Genomic DNA, 24,312 nt, shown 5'->3' with positions numbered 1-24,312 from the left:
TTTGTGTATTCTGGGTATTTCAGGTAAATAGAATGGATATAATATGTAGTCTTTTGTCTGTCGTCTTTTGCTTGGGATAATGTTTTCAAAGTGTATCCATGTTGTAGCATGTACAGGTGCTTATATGTCCATATTTTAAGAAAATCTTTGACAAACATTCATTTTTTTTTTTCAGCTTTGGCCTTCTAGTAGCATAGAATCCTGGCTGTAACATATTCTCTAATGTAGACATCCTTCTTCATTGACTCTGTTGTTGTTTTGGGTAGGTGCAGAGGGTCTGGATCCAGATATATTTTTAATTTTTAAAAAATTTAAAATTTTGAACTAATTTAGCCTTACAAAAAAGTTGCAAAACCAATATGCTTACCCTGTATATCAATCATAGTATAATTATCAAGAATAAGAAAATACTGTCTTTACCTTTGTAGTTGGTAAATATCTTGGGGGAGATACTTTGGGACTATGCAAACGTTTTTTACCTCAAACTTTTTAGCATCCGTCAGTAGATCTTGTCTGTACATTTTTTTTAAGATTTTATTTGAGAGAGAGTGAGTGAGAGCGAGCACAATCTGGGAGAGAGGCAAAGGGAGAGGGAAGATCAGACTCTATGCTGTTACTTACTAAATTACCTGAATTCTGGGGCACCTGGGTAGCTCAGTTGGTTAAGTGGCTGCCTTCAGCTCAGGTCATGATCCTGGAGTCCTGAGATCAAGCCTGTATTAGGCTCCCTACTCCGTGAGGCGTCTATTTCTCCTTCTACCTCTCACCCTGTTCATGCTCTCTCGCTTACTCTCTCAAATAAATAAAAATAAAAATAAATTACCTGAAGTTCTTATCCTTTGGGTAGGAAGAAAATGAAGCCTAAAATTGATAATAGCATTGGGCCAAACCACATTAGGTCAGCAATTAAGTGAGAAGTAGGTTCTGGAATTAGACTATGGGTTCTGTTCCATTATCTGCTGAAAATCTTCACCTCCCATCACAAACTGTTTAAACAATTCTTTTGGAAATTGTGCTAGTTGTGAGACAAACAACTAGTTTCTTAAGGGAACCAAATCAACAACAATAATGAATAGAAATGGGGTTTCACATTTTTTCTTTATTAATTAGCCCTGTTATATCGTGATGTAGCTGATCTAAGTAACAACAGAAAGTTCACCTTGGACTTATATACTTAGTACACAGAGCCTAGCGTGTTTAAGGTCCTTAAGTTTTATCTTTTCAAGAATTCTTTCTATTCTGTTATGAGAAGTACAAAAAATAAAGATCACTTATGGTCTACTGCCCATAGATAACCATGCTCAGCATTTCTGTGAGAATCCTTTCAGAGGTTAAAAAAAAAAAAGTACAGTTTGTTTGACTTGGTAGAAGTGGTTAAGGGTGTGATACTTTGGTGTCTAAAGCCTTGGGTTTGAATCCTAGTTCTTTAATGCCTGTGTATGGCCATACCCAAATTACTTTTACGAGGTTTGATTTCCTCATCTAGGAGAAATGGGAATAGGATCTATCTAAGGGGTTCCTTGAAAGTTTTTTTTTTTTTTTTTTAATTGGGATTTTATTTTTTTAACAGAGAGAAAGAAACTGTACAAGCAGGGAGAGTTTCGGGGAAGAGGGAGAAACAAGCTCCCTGCTCTGCAGGAAGCTTGGGATCCAGGTCCCTGGATTGTAACCTGAACTTAAGGTAGAGCTCAACTGACTGAGCCATCCAGGTACCTGAGAGTATAATTTCTATAAAGAGTTTGTGCTGTGTAAAATGCTAACTGAGCATTCAGGAAGAGTCTGTCTCAAGCCATGGCTATGTTCCTTTTTCAAGGTAGATCCCTTTACTTTTGTACTTGATTGCTTATTCAGTTTCTGCAAACTTGTCCCTTCTCTCCTTCATTATCAGTTTTTCTCCAGTCTTCCTTTAATCCTTTAATCCTTTTCTGGCTTAATATTTTTAAAATAAATAAATCAATAGATGGGAGTTTAGTACAGATAGCTTTCTTTTGTGTGTTTTTAAATAATTTATTATTTAGAGAGAGAGTGAGAGAGTTGGGAGAGGGGCAAAGGGAGAGGAAGAGAGAATCCTCAAGCAGACTCCCACTGAGCACAGAGCCTGAGGTGGGCTCAATCCCAGTACCCTGAGATCATGACCTGAGCCAGAATCGAGAGTCATACACTGACTTAGCCGCCCAGGCACCCCAGCTTTCTTTGTTTTGATGAAGCTGTCTCCTAATTTTAAATGGATTGAATTGGTTGCAGTGGTTTTCATCCATTATTTTTAGATGCTTAAGTCAGAATTATACACTAGTGTCTTCCTCCCTTGACCCTATTGACATTTTGGGCTGGATAATTCTTTGTTGTGGGGACTGTCCTATGGATTGTAGCATTCTTAGCAGCATCCCTGGCCTGTTACATTTTACCCTTTAGTTGTGACAATTTAGTTGTGACACATTGCCAAATGTCCCACAAAATTGTCACCTGCTGAAAGCCACTGGCATAAGCAGTGGCTTGCCTATAGCAGTTATAAAGGGATCATTATTTACCTGCTTTTCTGATAAGTCTTATGAAGTACCATTCTGTGACCAGCCTGTCCAGTGAATATTTTTGACCTCTAGAGATGACAGTGTGCAACTGGAATTTGCATGAGTATATAATGCTGGTAATAACATGGTAGTTACTGAGGCTGGTCTATTTTCATATCACCCCTGAGAGATCATAATAATGATGGTTATAATATAGGGTTACCATTTGTGAGTGCTTACTATGTACCAGACACTGTGTCTTGATGAAGTTTGTTTTGTTTTGTATCTATTTTATAGGAGACATGCCATAAAGGCTGCTCAGGTCTGATGTAATTTTAGTTATCTCTGTCAAGTTCAACAGGCTCATATGAACACTTCACATGACTTTTAAAAAAGATTGTTTATTATTTGAGAGAAAGAGAGAGAGGGTACAGGGTGGAGGAGGGATAGAGGGAGGGAGAATCTTAAGAGATTCCCTGCTGAGCATGGAGCCTGATATGGCTCGATCCTAGGACCCCAGGATTATGACCTGAGCCGAAGGCAACTGCTTAGCTGACTGAGATATCCAGGTGCCCCTAAAGATTTATATATTTATTTTAGAGAAAATGAATGAGTGGGAGGAGGGGCAGAGGGAGAGAATCCTTCAAGCAGACTCCCCTCTGAGCCCAGAGCCTGACATGGGGCTTGATCTCATGACCTATGAGATCATGACTTGGAGCCAAAACCAAAGAGTCAGACGTTAACTGACTGAGCCACCCAGATGCCCCTTCATGTGACACTCCCAATTGGCAAAACTAGATGAGGCCCAAAAGCCCAATTTGACCGGAAGAGTTTACTAGTACCCAAGACCTGAGTAGTAAAGAGGTTGTTTGGTGAGGTATATAATTACCAAACATTGGCTGGAAGTGGTCAGTGGGTCAGTGCTGGCATGGAAAATCATTTCAGGGTAATGTCCTGATGTAGCATTATCTGAAGAGGGCAAGATTCTTTTTCTGTCAGAACCATGGGGTACATATGGGTAGAACTCAGCCCTCAAGCGAAGGTATACCCCTCCGTGCAGAATGAGTGTTTATGGTTTGCTTGTCTTGAAGGACTGCCTTGAGAGAATTACAGTTTAAAATCTTTCTAGCTTGTGTTTTGAGTTAACCTTTGGAGACCATGACAGTGATCTTAGAGCTGTCCTTGCTGTTCTGGGATCACAGAGCATCTATGAGGAGGATGACCCATGTATAAAAGTAGTTCTAAGTTTGAAGAAATTTTAACTTTTTAAGATTTGTTTGACAGAGTGCACATGTGTGTGTGTGAATGAGGGGAAGGGCAGAGGGAGAGAATCTTCAAGCAGACTGCCTGCTGAGCTTGGAGCCCAAGTTGGGCTCCAATGACCCATGAGATCATCATGACCTGGGCTGAAACCAAGAGTCCAATTTTGAACCCACTGAGCTACCCAGGCACTCCAAGAAATTTTAACTTTATATAGTATTCTTTCTGCTTTGTTTTATTTTTATTATTATTTTTAAAGCTTTTATTTATTTATTTATGAGAGACAGAGAGAGAGGCAGAGACAGGCAGAGAGAGAAGCAGGCTCTTCACAGGGAGCCCAATGTGGGACTCGATCCCCAGACCAGGATCACGCCCTGAGCTGAAGGCAGACCCTCAACTGCTGAGCCACCCAGGAATCCCACTTTCTGCTTTGTTTTAAAATAACTGATCTAGTTCAGGGTTAAAAGTTGTTTGATATAGGGCAGTCCAAGTGGCGCAGCGGTTTAGCGCTGCCTGCAGCCCAGGGCGTAATCCTGGAGACCCTGGATTGAGTCCCACGTCGGGCTCTCTGCATGGAGCCTGCTTCTCCCTCTGCCTGTGTCTCTGCCTCTCTCTCTGTGTGTCTCTATGAATAAATAAATAAAATCTTAAAAAAGAAAGTTGTTTGATATAAATGTTGAAAATTATTGAAGGGAGAATTTAAAGTTTGATCATTTTGCTTTTATTTGGATTACATTTATTGCTTGTCACTCTTGGTTGCTGGCTGGGAATATCAAGTTTTTTTTTTTTTTAAGATTTTATTTATTTATTCATGAGAGGCACAGAGAGAGAGAGAGAGGGAGGGAGAGAGAGAGGGAGAGAGGCAGAGACACAGGCAGAGGGAGAAGCAGGCTCCATGCAGGGAGCCTCATGTGGGACTTGATCCCGGGACTCCAGGATTACTCCCTGAGCCAAAGGCAGATGCTTAACTGCTGAGCCACCCAGGGATCCCCCAGGAGTATCAAGTTTTATTTTTAAATCTTAACTGGGGTCTAAAGTATGTAATTACTCCAAAGCTAATTTTCATATCATACTTGGTATGTAAAGACTTGAGTTAGAATATTTAGCATCAGACTTTATTATTGACTTAGTTAAATTGACTCATGCTTTACTTATATGGGCCTCCTATTTATTGTGGCCAAGATGACATCAACAGAAATAATTGTCTCAGGACACACCCGAGAAGGGTTAGATAGTTATCATGTTAATTGGACCATTGTTTCTTAGTGAGTCTTCCTAGTTTAGCACTTGTTTGATTTGGACAGCTACTTCTTAGTTTCCATATGGCACCATTTCCAAGCTGACTTTTTGTGCATGATAATTATAGCCTTGGGTAATTCATGTATCTCCTTCCTCCTTTATTTTGTTTGATATTTTTAAAAACTATTTAAAAAAAAACTTTTAATTGAAATATAAGTGTTCAGGTTGCTGAATTTTCACAAACTGAACCTATCTGTATAACTGGCATGTGATCAGTCTCAGAAGACTCCCTCATACTTCCTTCTAATCGCCACTCCTTGCCCCCAAGGGAAACAGTATCTTGACAAAAGGCTTATAGCTTGATTTTACTTCTTGCACTTTACATAAATGGGAGGATGCAGTATTTAGTATTTGCAGAAAGTTTCTTTCACTCAACTTTATGTTAGTGAGATTCATCCTTATCGTGCTTTTCATTTTCACTGTTGTATACTATTTTGTTGTGTGACTCTTAGTTTTTCTTTTCACTGTTAATGGACATTTGATCATTTCTAATTTTGGCTATTATGAATAGTATTGCTATGAATATTACAAGTGCATTTCAGGTATCTATTTAATATATAAATTGTGTCATATTGTCAGCTTTAGACTGCCTTTTTAGAAAGGTTTTTATTTATTTATTTATTAAAGATTTTATTTATTTATTCATGAGAGGCAGAGACATAGGCAGATGGAGAAGCAGGCTCCTCGAGGGAAGCCCAACGTGGGACTTAATCTCAGGACTCCAGGATCATGACCTGAGCCAAAGGCTCTACCACTGAGCCACCCAGGCATCCCAGATTTTTATTTCTTTTAGAGAGTGTGCCTGCAGGGGGAGGAGCAAAGGGAGAGGGTGAGAAAAACCCAGGCTGACTCTGTGCTGAGTGTGGAGCCCAATGAATATGAAGTCCGACACATGGCTCGATCTCACAACCCCAAGATTAGACGTGAGCTGAAAGCAAGAGTCAGATGCTTATTAACTAGCTACACCACCCAGGTACCCCTAAGGCTGCCAGTTTTTATTTTTTTATTTTTTATTTTTTTATTTTTTTATTTTTTGCATGGTATATATCAGTTTATTAGCATTTATCAGATTAAGAAATTGTTTCAGCAGAGTACTTCCAATCCGGAAATGAAACTAATGACATCTAAAAGCATGAGAGACTATGGTAACAATCAGCTTGCAAGGAAAGTCTTGTCAGACTGAGGATGAGTTCATGAGCCCGAGACATTGCCTTTTGAGGACTGCAATCTAGCGTCCTCTTTTTTTTTTTTAATAAATTTATTTTTTATTGGTGTTCAATTTACCAACATACAGAATAACACCCAGTGCTCATCCGGTCAAGTGCCCCCCTCAGTGCCCGTCACCCATTCACCCCCACCCCCCACCCTCCTCCCCTTCCACCACCCCTAGTTCGTTTCCCAGAGTTAGGAGTCTTTATGTTCTGTCTCCCTTTCTGAAATTTCCCACACATTTCTTCTCCCTTCCCTTCTATTCCCTTTCACTATTATTTATATTCCCCAAATGAATGAGAACATATAATGTTTGTCCTTCTCCGATTGATTTATTTCACTCAGCATAATTCCCTCCAGTTCCATCCATGTTGAAGCAAATGGTGGGTATTTGTCATTTCTAATGGCTGAGTAATATTCCATTGTATACATAAACCACATCTTCTTTATCCATTCATCTTTCGATGGACACCGAGGCTCCTTCCACAGTTTGGCTATTGTGGACATTGCTGCTATAAACATTGGGGTGCAGGTGTCCCGGTGTTTCATTGCATCTGTATCTTTGGGGCAAATCCCCAACAGTGCAATTGCTGGGTCGTAGGGCAGGTCTATTTTTAACTCTTTGAGGAACCTCCACACAGTTTTCCAGAGTGGCTACACCAGTTCACATTCCCACCAACAGTGTAAGAGGGTTCCCTTTTCTCCGCATCCTTTCCAACATTTGTGGTTTCCTGCCTGGTTAATTTTCCCCATTCTCACTGGTGTGAGGTGGTATCTCATTGTGGTTTTGATTTGTATTTCCCTGATGGCAAGTGATGCAGAGCATTTTCTCATGTGCATGTTAGGCTGCCAGTTTTTTTTTTTTTTTTTTTTTTTTAGGCTGCCAGTTTTTAAACAATGGTTGTACCAATTTGCATTCCCACCAGCAGTGTATGAGAGTTTGGGTTACTCTCTAAGTTCTCTGTCACTTAATATGTTCCATCTTTTTCATTTTTGCCATTCTGGTGGGTATGTAGTGATAGCTTAGAAAATTTGTGACAAAATCAACCATGCATTTGGGGCATCTTGAGCCTTTAATCTGTCACACCAAACTCATGCACCCACCGAAGCCTCTATTATTTATCTTTCTTGAGTAGAGCCCTTCTTAGGCCAAATGTTGTGATCTTCAGTCTGCTTTCAAAATCAGCAAATACCCCTAGAGAAGAAGACAGGTGATGATCATCAGCTACCCCAGAGGGCTCTCCCATCTCTTGAATTTGCAGTTCACCCAACCCTCATTTCTTCCACAGCTCTCCAACATCTTTGAAAATATGATTTTCTAGTTTATCATGGCCTTTTCTATTTATTGAAGCTGAATCTGGTTGCCATGAATTATTACTATCCTATCCAAAAATGGAAGTTGTCAGAGATTCTTGGGGTTTTCTATGTACATGCTAGGGAGGAAAAATTTTCTCTTGTCCTTCAAAGGTTCTTCTGGCTGGTCTAAGAATTAAATTGACATGAGACAGACTAACAGAAGAAAATAAAATTTAATTTTGTATGTATAGGAATCATACCTAATGAGAGATTCAGAGACAGAAAGGTAAAATGAGGTATATATGCTGTCCTGAGCTAAAGAGTGAGATGGGGCCTGGAGCCTCAAAGAGGAGGGCAGTTCATAGCTCAGTAAGAAGAACAGATATTTGATAACTAGATGTTTACCCACCTGTCCCCCTGCCCCCATACACATGAGTCACTCAGATAAAATTTATCTTTGGTGAAAACTTCTGAGAGAGACCCCCAATTTAGATTCTTTTGGGTAGTTATGAGAGGGGTCATAATTTCTCTTGAGCCTGCAAGGTCTTGATTGCCTTCAACTCAAAATAGTCTACATGCCAAAGTGATATATTTTGGGCAGACTTGCTCTGAACTTCATACACAGTCATGTCACCCATGAATGATGTTAGTTGCCTTTCTCTGTTCTCATCTTGATGTGTTTTTTTTTTTTCCTTGCATTATTGGACTTGTCAGAATCATCAGTCCCTTGTTGAATAGAAGAGAGGATAGTGATGTCTTGTTTGTGGGGAAGGGGGTTGCAGATGTCTGCATTTTACCATTGAGTATGATAATTGCTGTAGTTTTTGTGGATATTTTTCAGATAAAGGAATTTTCTTCCATTTCTAGTTTGTAGTTTTTAAAAAAGATAGATTGTTGAATTTACTTATTTTTTTCTGCATCTACCTAGATGATTGTGATTTTTCTCCTTTTCTTCTTTTCCTGTGGCTTAATGTTTGCTTCTGAAAAATTAAAATTAGCCATATAGTCCTATCATGTCTACTGTAGTAATTATCATATTCCCTTTCACACACAGGACAATTGTACACACTCTTCTCTCTTTAAACGTGCTATCCATTTAATCCTGCCATATGTTTTCCTTTTTAATTTTTATTATCATGTATCAAGTATCATGAGATAATGATTCTCAGTGCAGGGAGATTCTAATCTCTGACAGATTAAAAGCATTCTTCCAGGCTCCCTCCACTACCTATCTCTGTTTTCTGTGGGGAGAGGGGAGTAAAAGAACTGAAAACTCTCCTTGGAGCATTTATTTCGACCTGTTTTAATTTTTGTTTCTTTGTTTGGGATTGTAAGGGAGGGGAATGGGGTCAGGGAATGGCTGTGGGGGTGGTAACTGTGAGCTGAGGAAAAAGCCATTTATAATTTCCTTAAGTATCACCTTCTGCCCCTCCCCTTCCCACGCTTCCTCTTTCTCTATAGTTCCAGCTCTGCCACAAATCAATTGTGTAAATGCCCTTGGGGGAGGTCATTTAATCACTGAGCTTTTGTTTCCTCTTCTGGGGTTGAGGAGAATGGTCATCAGCAGCTGCTGTGACCTGTCACTTAGGGAGAATGGGAAAATTAAATGGGCAGTTTATAAAGTATATGAGAGTAATTGTTAGTAATGGTTTTGTACATGGCATCTTAAATTTTCTAAAAGCCTGAAGACTCCCTGTGGAAGAAAGAAGAAGGTGTGAAACACCCTCAGTCCCCAAACTACAACTGTAAGAAACCTGTAGTCAACTAACTGTGTGGCAAGAGGTAAAAAATGGAGGTCTTGTTCATTTGCTTCAACCTCCATAAAGCCCCTATAAAGTGTTCCATGTTAAGCTTGTCACTTTTGTTTTTTTTTGTTTTTGTTTTTGTTTTTTAATTTATTTATGATAGTCACACACACACAGAGAGAGAGAGAGGCAGAGACATAGGCAGAGGGAGAAGCAGGTTCCATGCACTGGGAGCCCAACGTGGGATTCGATCCCCGGTCTCCAGGATCGCGCCCTGGGACAAAGGCAGGCGCTAAACCGCTGTGCCACCCAGGGATCCCAAGCTTGTCACTTTTGAAATGAACATCAGCCATTGATATGTATGTACCAGAACTAAAAATTTGCAAAAGCACCTATCTCCAAAATGCTGCTGCTGTAGGATTCCTTTATTTATTTAAATTTCATTTATTTCAGAGAGAGTGTGTCAACACACACTCACTCATGTGCAGTGGGAGGGGTGGTGGGAGAGGGAGAATCTCAAGCTGACTCCTCGCTGAATGAGCAACTGAATGGGGGCTTGGTCTCACAACTCTGAGATCATGACCTGAGCTGAAATCAAGTCAGATGCTTAACCAACTGAGCCACTCCTGTAGGAGTCCATTCATCATTCATTCATTCATTCATTCATCCATCCATCCATTCTTATTTATTTATTTATTTATAAGATTTTATTTATTCATGAGAAACACAGACAGGCAGAGACAGGCAGAGGGAGATGTAGACTCCCTGTGAGGAGCCTGATGTGGGACTGCAGCATCACGCCTTGAGCTGAGTCACCCAGGTGTCCCAGTAGGAGTCCTTTTAAATTGCAATCACCCTTACTCATTTATTTTATTTTATTTTATTTTATTTCTTTTAAAAGCTACCTTCAAATTATCAGTTTATCCTCTAATTTAGTTTGTCATTAATGTATCGGTGGTTTAAGAATGATCGCGGGTTCCCCTCGCAGAACTTCTCTTTTTTTTTTTTAATTTTTTATTTATTTATGTATGTATGATAGTCACAGACAGAGAGGGAGGCAGAGACAGAAGCAGGCCCCATGCACCGGGAGCCTGACGTGGGATTCGATCCCGGGTCTCCGGGATTGTGCCCTGGGCCAAAGGCAGGTGCCAAACTGCTGCGCCACCCAGGGATCCCACCCTTACTCGTTTAAGGTTCATTTTTTCATCTTAAACTTCTTTCCAGAGGATAAAGAGTTAGAACAGCTGACGTTCTGCCTGGAACAAAGAAAGGCAAAAAAATTTCATCACAGGAAATTAAGATTTTTTTTTTAAAGATTTTTTTTTTTATTATTTATTTATTCATAGACACACAGAGAAAGAGAGGCAGAGACACAGGGAGAGGGAAAAGCAGGCTCCATGCAGGGAGCTCGATGTGGGACTTGATCCCGGGTCTCCAGGATCACACCCCAGGCTGCAGGCGGCGCCAAACCGCTGCGCCACGAGGGCTGCCCGGAAATTAAGATTTAATTTGACAGGATTTTAGTTTGTACCTACCTTTATGATCTAGCTGGCATATAAAGTGAGGTATACTGTTCCGTATAGCTGAAGAGCCATGGGCCTATGCTTCCCTGAGACATGTTGTGATTTTTTTTTTTTACATTAAGTAACATGAATAATATTTGAGAATATGTGATCTTACACTGAAGCATTCTAGGGCTCATACCACTGAACCCTTACCAATACTACCTTGATATTCAGTCTTAACCTCTGTCTTCTTCCAAGAAGAAAGGATGTTTATGGTGTCATTCTGATTTCAGACATTTTCTCTCTGGGTGCCTCCTCCCCATCCAGGAGTGCCATAGGCAAGCTCAGCTTCCACCTCCAGTTTTAGGAGTGGGTGGATGGATTCCACAGAAGGGAGGTTTTGATTTCTAATTTTGCTATTAGCAGGGCATTTACCTGTTTGGGTTTATAGGTCATGCATTTAGAAATTAGAAATAGATGAAGTCTGCCTTTAAATATGTCTGGGGTTACGGGGGTGGGTAGAGAGCAAAAAAAATTTCTCAGTCTCCTGTTAAATAGGCTGTGAAACACTTAAAGAGATATGAGATAAAAGACTGTCAAAGGTTATCTGAATAAAAGATGATTTGCATTAAAAATTTCCTCTTGGTATGGGAATTTGAAAATGACCTATTTGGGAATTTGATTTTGCACACCTGATTTTGCAGTTTAGTTCTTTACATGTCTCGATAAAATCCATGATCTTTCAGGGGGAGTTCTGGTGCTTTTGTTTTTCTGCTTTATGCCTCCTGTTTTGTTTTTGTTTTTTTTCTCATCACCAGTCCTTTGCTCAGGTATCTTTCCTTTTATTTGTCATGCTTCCACTGCCTCTTTCCCCTCTCTCCCCTCCTACACAGAGTTAGATGCCCCTGTTTCATTATTCCCATAATGCCCCAGGAACAACTCTGTCACCACGCTTAAAAAGGTAATGACCTGTTTTCCCTTCACTAGTCTGAGTTCCTTCAGAGTGAGGGCTCTGGAATACTATCTTTATAGCTAATGTACATGGCGTATTGTCTGCATCTTAATAGGCCTCCTTAAATGTTCTTTTGGTTTTGGGGGACCTGGGGTGGACACAGGACTGAAAGTTAAGAGTTGAGTTCTCATTGTAACTCATTGTAACTGTATGATCTTGGGCAAGTGATTTAAGTTCCCTGAGCTTCAGTTTCCCTATAAGTAAGATGAGGGTACTAGCCCACTTAGGGATCTTGTTCAAATGCAATGCAGATTCTGGCCCAGTGGGTCTCTGGTGGTTTTTTATTATTTTACATTGTTAACCAGCTCTCAGGAAGAGTGCTGCCAGTCCATGAACTGCAAAGGACTAGATAACATGTAATGACTCTGCCAGCTTTTATATTAGTTTTAAATTCTGAACAGAATTGCAAAATATACCATAATTGCTAAATCCCTCTCCAGTTTATCAGAATGCTGAACACTGACAATGTTGTGCCTTATGAAGCTTCCAATGTATGATAATGTTGGTAAAATTGAAAGTAGTTTTATTGCTCCTAAGATTTTGACTTAGGTTAAAAATACCAAATAAGTGTCTGGGAAAGCATTTGAGTTAGCACCAGCCTGTCATCTGAAAGTCAGAATTATTCCTGAAGGCCTTATGCTAATGAGGGAGCTGGGATGTGATCTCATGAATACAGAGTATAAATACAGAGACAGGCAAGCTGTTGATGAATTCATCGTCAGAGGAGTTCCCGATCATTTCCTTCAGTTCTCCAGAAGGTGAGAATCAAATTGTTGTAGGATGTGCTGATAGGTAGGCTGCAGGGATCCAGACTATGTCTACTGAATATAGATTGCTGGAGATGGATCTTGTTTGAAGATGTTGCTACTGTTTCTTTTGGCTTTTACTTCCTCAAGAAGTCATGATACTTGATTTGGTAGCATTGCCAGCATAGAAATTTACAGTTGTTCTTGATCTCTTGTACTAATGTCTAAAAGTAGTTGGACTAATTTTTATATTTGACTTAGAGAATAAATTCATATCTTTTTGCTCAATCACCAGAGATTTTACTCAGTCATGCCTTGAGTATCTAAATGAGTTCTCTGTACATGCCTGTGATGAACTCTGATGGTACATATTTTTTCCTCTGGGAAAAAAAAGAAAATCTGGACAAGGGAAACTGAACCCTGAACAAGGTACAGAAGAATATAGCCTATAGTGGAGGGTGGTTATCTTACTTCTGATGAATTTTCCACCTCCCACAGAATAAGACAATTTGTCCTACTAAAGTGAGCTGTATTTCATCTCCCCACCACAACTGTGGGTTGGACAGACTTTTTAGAGCTCTATCATCATCATCATCATCATCATTTCATTTTAGTCACTTGTAGCCCTTATAGCCCCAGGCTCCCCTAGGTCAGACTACCTGGGGCGAGCACACTAAGAGGAGTTAGGTGAAAACAATGGCAATGGAATAAAAACAAATAACCTTTGGTTTTTGTTCCCGAGAGAATCCCAACCCCTCTCTCTAGTAGAGCTTTAGAGGAGGGACCCTAAGCTATTCTCTTACACTCTGAGCTTTCCTATTGTCTTTTAATGCTGCCCTTCTTCCTGGGGGTCTTAATGAAGGCTGTCTCATGGTTTATTTAATCTCAACCCAGATTAAAGTCAAGTCTTTGAAATCAGCTCTATATTGAAGGCATTTATTGCAATCCAAACAGATTGTTCTTGGGAAATACCTTAACCAGGATTATTATCCTTGTCTTCTTCCTTGGAGGTTCAGATAGATTGTTTTCTGTTCCTTGAGATTTTTTTTTAACCACAAAACACCTTTTTTTAAGACTTTGCACTCACATATTTTCATCTGTCTTTAACATCGAACTTCAGTGGCTTGTGACTAATGAAATAGGAGTTGGAATTTTCCAATGGTGATCTTATATCCCAAAAATGTAGCATTATATTTTATGCTTTGTTTTTCAAGAAATAATTTTTACTATAAATAGGGCATGACTATTAGCAGTATCTGTATAAAGTATTATGTGATTTTAAAAAAAGTATTATATATTTATTATGACCTAGACTATTGATTTTTAAAGTTCCAAAGAATCTCCTTAAAAGGAGATCTAGGGGACAATCTTAATAGGAGCAGACCTCTTTGGTTAATCATTTGTTACTCAGAAGAGTAGTTAGATAATTTCAGAGAGGAAGATATTCTGGTAAAAGCAAACTGGATTTATCCCTCCTTTAACTTCCAGATATTCTAATACAAAAGACAAAGATTTTATTGAAAATAATATTATGCCTATTTATATTTATGCCCCTTCTGATTTAAATCTGGATGTCTCTCAGTCTTTAAGAAGCAAATAGATCTACCTCTTTTGTCTTTTAGGTAAGAAGAATATATGCTAGCTTTAGGGTCATTTTTCCTCTGTAGTCTCAGATCAGACTTTATCTGATTAGTCTGTTGGCCTACTAATATAACTAATATAACAGGCTCATTTTTGTCTCTTAAATGATTCCCAGTATAGAGAAAAAAAGCATCAACTCTTAGTCTCAAAAACATACACAATCCCAGACTCTGGAACATCTCTTCCCTGCGCTAATTATAGGCAACACTCCTACCAAATTCCATGTCTAGCCTCTTCCCATTCTGGTAACCCAGCTTTCCTAGAGAGGGGAGGAGAGGACTATCAGAGGACGTGAAGTCCTTTGTAAGAGAATTTATCTAACATCTTAAGACAACTAGACTCTTCCTGCTCTGGCATTCAGTTTTTCACCAGATTATAAAAATTGCTTGGGGTCCCTTCCCACTTTTTTTTACTTGTTTGTATGTACTCCTCTCCTCCCCTCCCCCCCCCCCCCCCCCCCGCCACCCCCCGCCTTCCTAGTGTAATCCAGGTATCTTATTTTGTATCAGGATTTTACAGGATTTTTTTCTCATTGAGGGTTGTTGTAGTCCCCTGTGTTCTGTTCTGTTCTTTTTGAGCATGGACATATTGGACCCATGAGTTCTAGTTCTGCCCTTTTTTTTTTTTTTTTAAGATTTTTATTTATTTATTCATGAGAGACACAGGGAGGCAGAGACACAGGCAGAAGGAGAAGCAGACTCCGTGCAGGGAGCCCGACGTGGGACTCCATCCCGGGTCTCCAGGATCACACCCTGGGCTGAAGGTGGTGCCAAACCGCTGAGCCACCCAGGCTGCCCCTGCCCTATTTTTGAATATCATCAGCAATGTTTTGGTTGGTCAAATAATAATCCTCACACAACCTCTCATCTTTAGTAAATATTTCTGAAATGTAAAAAAAAAAAAATTCTGAAATGTGTGGGAAAGCAGTTATTGGTTATTAAAAACTCTTTTCTAGGTCAATACACTGACCAGCTCATTGCTCAACCTATCCTGTCTCAAATTTCCATCCAAGTGCTCTCCTAGATCAAATTGGACTCTGCAAAAACAATATTGTTAGCATTTCCCTAACAAGAATGAGGGGTAAGAGGGAAGAGAGAAATGATTTTACCCTGTACTAAGCTATAGAAAGTTTCCTCCAGATACATTTTTTTAATCTGATGATGTATTATATGGGTTTGCTTGGTATTACTTTTTGGTCTCAAAAAAAATAAGCCACAGGGCAACAATTAATACTTTTTTTTCTTTTCAGTTTCCAAGAGAAGAGTTATAACAAAATGAATAATCCAGCTATCAAGAGACTAGGAAATCACATTATCAAATCCCCTGAAGACAAGAGAGAATACCGTGGGCTAGAACTGGCCAATGGTATCAAAGTACTTCTTATCAGTGATCCGACCACGGATAAGTCATCAGCAGCACTTGATGTACACATAGGTACAATTTAAAATTGTGAATTAAACTTTGTTTTGTTTTCTTGATCTTATGTTGACATTTATTAGAACTCTCCATGGGTGTGCAGATAAAGACCTCCCACTTATCAGTTTGATGTACCTTACTTTGTACAATAGCCCTGAACAACCATTGACAATCTACATTTGTCAAAATAAAATAATCTTACATTTATTTTGTTAGGTTCTCAGCTAAGGTGACCTAGCAGCAAGGAAATTAATCCTCATCCTTTATAGTAGCAGTGGTAATGCTTTCACTTTTATACACTTTTGATACACTAGGAAATATATTTTTTTGATTCTTTTTTTTAAAAATTTTTTTATTTATTTATAATAGTCACATAGAGAGAGAGAGAGAGAGAGAGAGAGAGAGAGGGAGAGACAGAGGGAGAGACACAGGCAGAGGGAGAAGCAGGCTCCATGCACCGAGAGCCCGATGTGGGATTCGATCCTGGGTCTCCAGGATCGCGCCCTAGGCCAAAGGCAGGCGCCAAACCGCTGCGCCACCCAGGGATCCCTATTTTTTTTATTCTTGTGTGACATTTCCTTTACATTTTTTTTTTTTTTAATTTTTTATTTATTTATGATAGTCAAAGAGAGAGAGAGAGAGGCAGAGACACAGGCAGAGGGAGAGGCAGGCTCCATGCACCGGGAGCCCGATGTGGGATTCGATCCCAGGTCTCCAGGATCGTGCCCTGGGCCAAAGGCAGGCGCCAAACCGCTGCGCCACCCAGGGATCCCTATTTTTTTGATTCTTGTGTGACATTTCCTTTACATTTAATGTGGCTTTAGTCAAATTGATTCTTGCTTATATGTACATAAATATGTTTCTTTTTTTCTATCTGAAAAGCTTTTATTTAACTCAGTGGTATTTTAAAATTGAGGAAATAAGGTAATAACCATCATGTATTGAACAAATAATTACTTCTAAGTATGACATGGTGTGTGTTTTGTAAATATCATCTAATTTGTGTTCACACAGCTCTCTAGATGAGGTGAAAAAAGTGACTGGGGCAAGATAAAATATTGTGCTCACAGTTTCAGAGTTAGCAGAGCAGATAACCCTAAACCTGTGCTCTTACCACTACTCTGTATTGTCCCCTGCAATAAATTGTCAGAACTAGAAAGCTCTAGGTCTTATCAAACAGTGAATTCAACTCTTTCTTCCCCTCCAGTGTGATAGGTGAGGAAACTAATGTCCAGAGAGGTTAAATAATCTGCCCAAAGTTACCAGCTAATTAGTATCACAAGCTGAGGCTAGAATTTAAACAATACCATTTTAGAGCAGCCTATGCCTAACTTTCTCTGATTGTATGGTTGGAGCTGTCATGTTAACGGAAGTTACAGATCATCTGCAATCCATCTGTATTTTATTCTAACTTTAAACATTAAAAAAAGATGTGTTGTATGTATGTTTTTTCTCTTTCAGGTTCATTGTCAGATCCTCCAAATATTGCTGGCTTAAGTCATTTTTGTGAACATATGCTATTTTTGGGAACAAAGAAATACCCTAAAGAAAATGAATACAGCCAGTTTCTCAGTGAGCATGCAGGAAGTTCAAATGCCTTTACCAGTGGAGAACATACCAATTACTATTTTGACGTTTCCCACGAACACCTAGAAGGTGCCCTAGACAGGTAATGCCGAGTATCATAGGAATTATCCAATTTGAGCATTTTATTACATTAACAATAGTAACAGTTACTATTTTTATAAAGATGTCTTCACAGCTTTGTAGCTTAACAAGAAGTATTTTAACCAGTATTTTTCCCCGTGTTTTATTAAAAAAAAAAAAATGGGTGATACATATTTATTTTGTGGTAGAGGAAAAATAATGGCTTGACTTTAAACCAATCTTAAAATTCTTGCCAGCTCTTCCCGTTCTAAGTAGTATTACATATGAAGCATGTGATGAAGAATAAACTGTAATAGTGTCATGGATTTCTTTTCAAACATGCTCCTATTCCAGGATGGTAGAACTTGAATATTCTGTTCTCCTTTAGTTACTGTATTCTCAAGGATACTTATTGGATATAGAATTTTTTTCTTTTTTAAGAATTTACTTATTTGACAGAGTACAAGCAGGGAGTGGCAGGAAGAAGGAGAAGGAGAAACAGGCTGTTAAGTGTCCTGGGATCATGACCTGAGCTGAAGGCAAATGCTTAACCAGCTGAGCCACCCAGGCACCCCCAATTTTTTTTTATTGAAGTATAATTGACATTGTATTAGTTTCAGGTATACAACATAATGATTCAGTATTTGTATACATTACAAAATGATCACCACTGTAATCTTGTTACCATCTGTCATCATACAAAGTTACAAAAAAGTTTTCTTATGAGAACTTTTAAGATTTACTCTTTTGCAACTTTCAAGTTGGCAATGCAATGTTACTGAATATAGTTACCATGCTGTACATTATATCCCCTTGATTTTTATAACTGGAAGTTTGTATCTCTTGATTCCTTTCACCCACCCCCAAATCCCCTTTCTTCGACAACTATCAGTCTGTTCTCTGTATCTATGAGGTTTGTTTTTTACATTTCATGCATATATGAGATCATACCTGTCACTCTTTGACTTATTTCACTTAGCATAATACCCTTAGGTCCATCCATATTGTTGCAAATGGTAAGATTTTGTGGGGTTTTTTTCTTTTCTTTTTTTAACAGCTGAGTAGTCTTCCCTTTGTATATATATGCTACATTTTTCTTTATCCATTCATCCATCCATGGACACCTAGGTTGTTTTCACACCTTGGCTATTGTAAATAATGCTGCAGTAAACATAGGGGTGCTTATATCTTTTCTTCAAATTAGTGGGTTTTTCCTTTGGGTAAAAATCCAGAGGTGGAATTGCTAGATCATATGGTAATTCTGTTTTTAATTTTTTGAGAGTTGTCTGCAGTGGCAGCACCAATTTACATTCCCACCAAAACATAGTTTTCTTTTTCTCCACGTTCTTGCCAACACTTGTTATTTCTTGTCTTTTTGGTAATAGCCATTCTCGCTGGTATGAGGTGACATTTCATTGTGTGACACAGTGTTTTGACCAGCTGTTTCAACCCTGGGGACATTTTGTGAAAGTATTTTCTGAAGCAACCCCCATTAAGCCAATTTAATTTCTTGGTCAGTTTTCTACACAGCTTAACAATTTCTAATTTTTTGTCATCCTAGTGATTTGATTCATTATCCAAAATAGAATTTTTTCTTGGTAACTCTTTATAGTTTTCTATATTGCTAAGAAGGTATAATTCTGCACCTTTTGATAGATCTAGAATGAATTTTGACTTAGCAATTATAGTGTAGCTTTATTTGCTTACTTATATTAATAATAGTCATTGTACGGGGATCCCTGGGTGGCTCAGCGGTTTAGCACCTGCCTTTGGCCCAGGGCGCAATTCTGGAGTCCTAGCATGGAGCCTGCTTCTCCCTCTGCCTGTGTCTCTGCCTCTCTCTCTCTCTCTCTATCATAAATAAATAAATCTTTAAAAAATAATAATAATAATGGTCATTGTATTTTTTTTTTAGATTATTTATTTATTTATTCATAGAGACACACACAGAGAGAGAGAGAGGCAGAGACACAGGCAGAGAGAGAAGCAGGCTCCACCAACAAGCCCGATGTGGGACTCGATCCCGGGTCTTCAGGATCACACCCCAGGCCGCAGGCGGCGCTAAACCGCTGCGTCACTGGGGCTGCCCCATTGTATTTAAAAAAAAAAAAAAAAAAAAAAAAAACCTAGTAGTGGGATCCCAGCGTGGCGCAGTGGTTTGGCTCCTGCCTTTGGCCCAGGGCACGATCCTGGAGACCCGGGATCGAATCCCACGTCGGGCTCCTGGTGCATGAAGCCTGCTTCTCCCTCTGCCTATGTCTCTGCCTCTCTCTCTCTCTGTGTGTGACTATCATAAAAATAAAAAATTAAAAAAAAATTAAAAAAAGAAACCTAGTAGTTTGAATTTATTCCTTAGTGGAAAGAAGATTAACAGGGAAGAGACATGGGTTCGGGATCCATGGCTGGGTCATAGTAGCCTATTTCTTACTTATTCTAGATTATGTTTCAGTGTTTAGGCAGCAGCTTTGAGGTATAATCATCTTTTGTATTTATTCCCAGAAGACTTCCATTAATGTGTTCCCTGGGATCATACACTGCATTTAATTTCCTGCTTTACAAATGCTACAGCAGATGTTCATATAATCTCTGTATGATGGAGGATGTCTGTTACTTGACTCAGAGGATTAAAAAAAGCCCACTAGTATAAAAGCATCTTTTTTTTTTTTTTAGGAGATTTATTTATTTTAGAGAGAGAACATGTGTGTGAGTGGGGGGGTGGTGCAGAGGGAAAGGGAGAGAATCTTAAGCAGATTCCACACTCAGCTTGGAGACAGTTGCAGGGCTCCATCTCACAACCTTGAGATCATGACCTGAGCCAAAACCAAGAGTCCGACACAACAGACTGTGCCACTGAGGCACATAAGAGCATCTTATTAAAATATTGATTATACTGTCATTATCTTGACTATCTATCCAGCTATGGTATGTCACTTTTAGGTACTTTTTAGTAGCTTAAACATATTAAGATAGGTAAAAGAGGTTACTTGTCCAGAAATATCTGTTTCCATGTATCTTTGATTATAGACTCAAGATAGATGGAGTTTTCCTTTGGATTGGTATGTGTAAAGTACTTAGTACAGTATCTTATTTACTGTGTGCATAGAATAAATATCATGTAGTGATAACAGTTTCTTTGACAGTTGAACTGTGAAGTACAATTGCTGAGATATCTATAGATCCAAGAATCTCTTAGGCCCTCTTCAGACAGTTTCTGTTGATAGCTTTATCTGAATTCTGGATTTTGTTTTTATAAGATGGAGTCTAAAGGTTCTTAAGATTTACTCTATGAAATCATGCCTTAAATCGCAACCTGATACAGGAGAGTTAACTTACAACTAAAGTTGTTTTATTTTTATTTTTTTATTATTTTTAAAAAAATCATTTATTAGAGAGTATGGTTGGGAGGGGGGAGGCAGAGATAGAAGCAGACTCCCCATTTTTTTAAAAAAATATTTTATTTATTCATTCATGAGAGACACACACAGAGAGAGGCAGAGACACAGGCAGAGGGAGAAGCAGGCTCCACACAGGGAGCCCGAGCGGGATTCGATCCCGGGTCCCCAGGATTAGGCCCTGGGCTGAAGGCAGGCATCAAACCGCTGAGCCACCCAGGCTGCCCTGGCAGACTCCCCACTGATCAGGGAGCCAGACTAAGGGGCTCAACCCCAGGACCCTGGGATCATGACCTGACCAAAGGCAGAGGCTTAACTGACTTAGCCACCCAGCTCCCTTACTAAAGTTATTTTAGTTTAAACTTTAGTACTACTAGTGAAGGATAGCCTCGAGAGGAGCATTTAGTTACCTACGTCAGAGTTACATGCCACGTCATTTGTTGAATCAATGGTTATTAACATTTTCAAATTCTCTTAATATTTTGTAAAAGCCCATAATTGTGTCTTGGTCAAACTACTTTCATGGGGTTTTCATTCTATTATTTTTTTCCCAACTAATTAAAGTTGTTTGTTTTTCTTTATAAGAAGAAAAATATTCAAATAGAGCCTTTAAAAAGTAGGTCACCTGGGGCTCCCGGGTAGCTCCGTTGGTTAAATGTCGGACTCTTGATCTTGGCTCATGTCTTGATCTAATGGTTGATCTCATGGTCGTGAGTTTGAGCCCTGTGTTGGGCTCCATGCCCAGTGCAGGGCCTACTTAAAAAGGAATTAAAAAAAAAAAGTAGGTCACTTAGTTTGTCCTAAAATGTCTGAGTCTTAGTTCAGTGGCATCTCAAACTGTGAATTTAAGATTTATTTGCCCAAGAACTGTCACCTGCCTTTTCTTTTTTTTGGAGAATTAGACATATATAACAAAGATTTCGTGACTTGCCAAATTGCAAATCTTAAATAGATTGCTACTGTCTTCATAAGTATGCCTTGACTTTTTGCTGTTGTAGTATTTTGATTTATAAAAGAAATAAATATTTGGTCTTTCTTCCCTTTTCTGGTTCATATCTCCTAAAGCCCTTAGAATTTCCTACTTGATGAGAATGTTCAAGGTGTCTTTTGTACATTATTAAAGTGACTTTGGGGAAGCTCCTGGGTGGGTAACCTGTTTGGGGGACTGGTTTCCAGGGTAACTAGCCCTGTGCTTGGAAAGTTGGAACTTTGACACCTATCCCCAGACCTTCCAGGAGAGGAGGAGGGGCTGGAGTTCAGTCACCAATGGCCTGTGATTTAATCAGTCATGCTTAGGTAACGAAGCTGCCATAAAAACCAAAGAGCACAGGGTTTACAGAACTTCCAGGTTGGTGACCACATGGAGGTTTGGGGAGCGTGGCCTCCGTGCCTCTTCCATGTACAGGATGCCCTGTGCATCCTTTCCATTTGGCTATTTCTGAATTATATCCTTTTATAATAAACTGGTAATCTAGTAAGTAAAATGTTTTTCTGAGTTTTGTGAGCTCCTGTAGCAAATTAATTGAACCAGAGGAGGTGGTGGGAACCTATGGTCTGTAGCCAGTTAGTTAGAAGCCCAGGTACAACTTGGACTTGGGATTGGCATCTGAAGTGTGTTGACTATATTTTCACTAATATCTCTTGGGGTAGGGCATCCTGGGTGGCTCAGTGGTTTAGCGCCGCCTTCAGCCCAGGGCCTGATCCTGGAGACCCGGGATCGAGTCCCACATCGGGCTTCCTGTATGGAGCCTGCTTCTCCCTCTGCCTGTCTCTCTGCCTCTCTCTCTGTATCTCTCATGAATAAATAAATAAAATCTTTAAAAAATATATATCTCTGACTTCTGAATTTACATATGTCTAGTATTTTTCTTCTGTTACTTAGAATTTATTTTGCATTTCTTTTCTCTTGGTAGGGATCGTAGTTTTTTTTCTTCTGTAGAATTCATATGTCCTATCTGTTAAGTTTCAAACATATTTTCAAAAGGCTACTCTTAAAATAACAGCTTTCAAATTGTTAATTGTGTTTTACACCCTTAGGTTTGCACAGTTTTTCCTGTGCCCCTTGTTTGATGAGAGTTGCAAAGACAGAGAGGTGAATGCAGTTGATTCAGAACATGAGAAGAATGTGATGAACGATGCTTGGAGACTCTTTCAGTTGGAAAAAGCTACGGGGAATCCCAAACACCCCTTCAGCAAATTTGGGACAGGTTTGTCAACAGCAGCTTTCACTCATTAGTTCTGACCTCATTTAAACCCATGGCCTCTTTTCACAGTATTATATTTTACAGTTCAGGTTAGAGGATTTTAGAACTCCCTATTCCTAGTACCCTGTTCTTTATAAACTCTCAGTCCTAGAAGAGGTTGTTACATTGTTGCTACACCCTGTTAGGACTTACCATACTTCACCTATGTTATCTGCCTGGTTCCTGTGTAGGCACTCATATTTGTGACTTGTGACTTAAGATGAGGCTGAAACTTAGGTGTATGAGTTTCATGGAGAAAGTGATGGGTTATTAAGAAAAATGATCAAATATGAAGCAAGTTTGTTGGATAAGAAGATATAGAATGGAATTCAAAGTTTAGAAACAGAATGAAGTCACCAGGTGACTAGCATTTTGGCTGATAGTTCAAAAAGATGTCAAATGGGCTTTTGGCAGTGGACTTCATACATAAAACTTGGAATGATAGTCTCGAAATTATATTAATAATGACCTAAGCAATTTTTTAGCCCTCTGGAGGGCTTACTCTGGTCATCATTCAAACAGGGGTCTAAATGTTTAAGGAGCACAGCAGCTAGAGGTATGAATAGATGTTAAGTAGCATTTCAAAGAGAGATAGTAGATCTTTATTCTGAAGTCTGCCTTCCAAATAGAAGTACTTTTTTTAATGCTTCTAGCCTTTTTGAATCATCTTGCTCCCATCACCTCCACCTCAACTCCTTTTACATGCCTACCATTCCTCATGGGGATGGTTCTGTGGGAGCTGGAACTCTGTGAAAGGCACACCAGGTCCCTGCTCTCAGAGTGCTACAATCTCTTTCCAGGAATGACAGGGAATAGAATAAAATAAATGTGGAGATCTTTGATTTCATAATTGTGCCCTTTTTCTTTATTCAGTTATTCATTAAAAAGTACATGTTTAGTTTAAATATTTAAACAGTGCAAAAGTATTTTTTTAAAAAAACAAAAACAGCAACTCTCTTTTCCTCATCTACTCCTGCTGGTCCTACTCACCAGATGTAATCATCATTAACAGGTTGCTATGATTAAAATACTGCTTTGGGGATTATAAAATGGCATAAAAATAATAGATTGCTTGTGTACTTACAAATTTGTGCATCTTATATAACTTATTTTGGGGAACATGTTTTAAGACTATAAAGACAGCTTTCTTTCAGTGTGGATACCATTCCAGTATATCCCAACAGCAGCCAGGGAATTAGCATAGTTTGTAGGATTAGAAGGAGGTTTTTTTTTTTTTTTTAATATTTTGCTTTTAGTAATTTCTCCACCCAATGTGGGGCTCAAACTCATGACCCCAAGAGTAAGAGTCACATGCTCTTCTGACTGAGCCAGCCAGGTACCCCGAATTAGGAGGAGTTTTTATTTATTTTTTAAAGATTTATTTATTTATGGGA

General features: G+C 39.1%; 1 protein-coding gene across 4 annotated transcripts in view; it reads left to right on the top strand.

Annotated features, from left to right (window-relative positions):
• Positions 1 to 24,312, top strand: part of IDE (insulin degrading enzyme) — a 127,265-nt gene that overhangs the window by 21,998 nt on the left and 80,955 nt on the right. For all 4 annotated transcript variants that reach the window (XM_072739510.1, XM_072739511.1, XM_072739512.1 and 1 more), the window contains exons 2-4: positions 15,470 to 15,654; positions 17,098 to 17,305; positions 22,713 to 22,882. In XM_072739510.1, coding sequence (XP_072595611.1) covers positions 15,470 to 15,654; positions 17,098 to 17,305; positions 22,713 to 22,882 — 563 coding nt within the window. The remainder of the gene's footprint in view (positions 1 to 15,469; positions 15,655 to 17,097; positions 17,306 to 22,712; positions 22,883 to 24,312) is intronic.

The sequence above is a fragment of the Vulpes vulpes genome, chromosome 15 (genome assembly GCF_048418805.1).
Source record: "Vulpes vulpes isolate BD-2025 chromosome 15, VulVul3, whole genome shotgun sequence".
Lineage (NCBI taxonomy): Eukaryota > Metazoa > Chordata > Mammalia > Carnivora > Canidae > Vulpes > Vulpes vulpes.
Note: the sequence above shows the minus strand (reverse complement) of the source record. Positions and strands in the feature narration are given on the sequence as shown.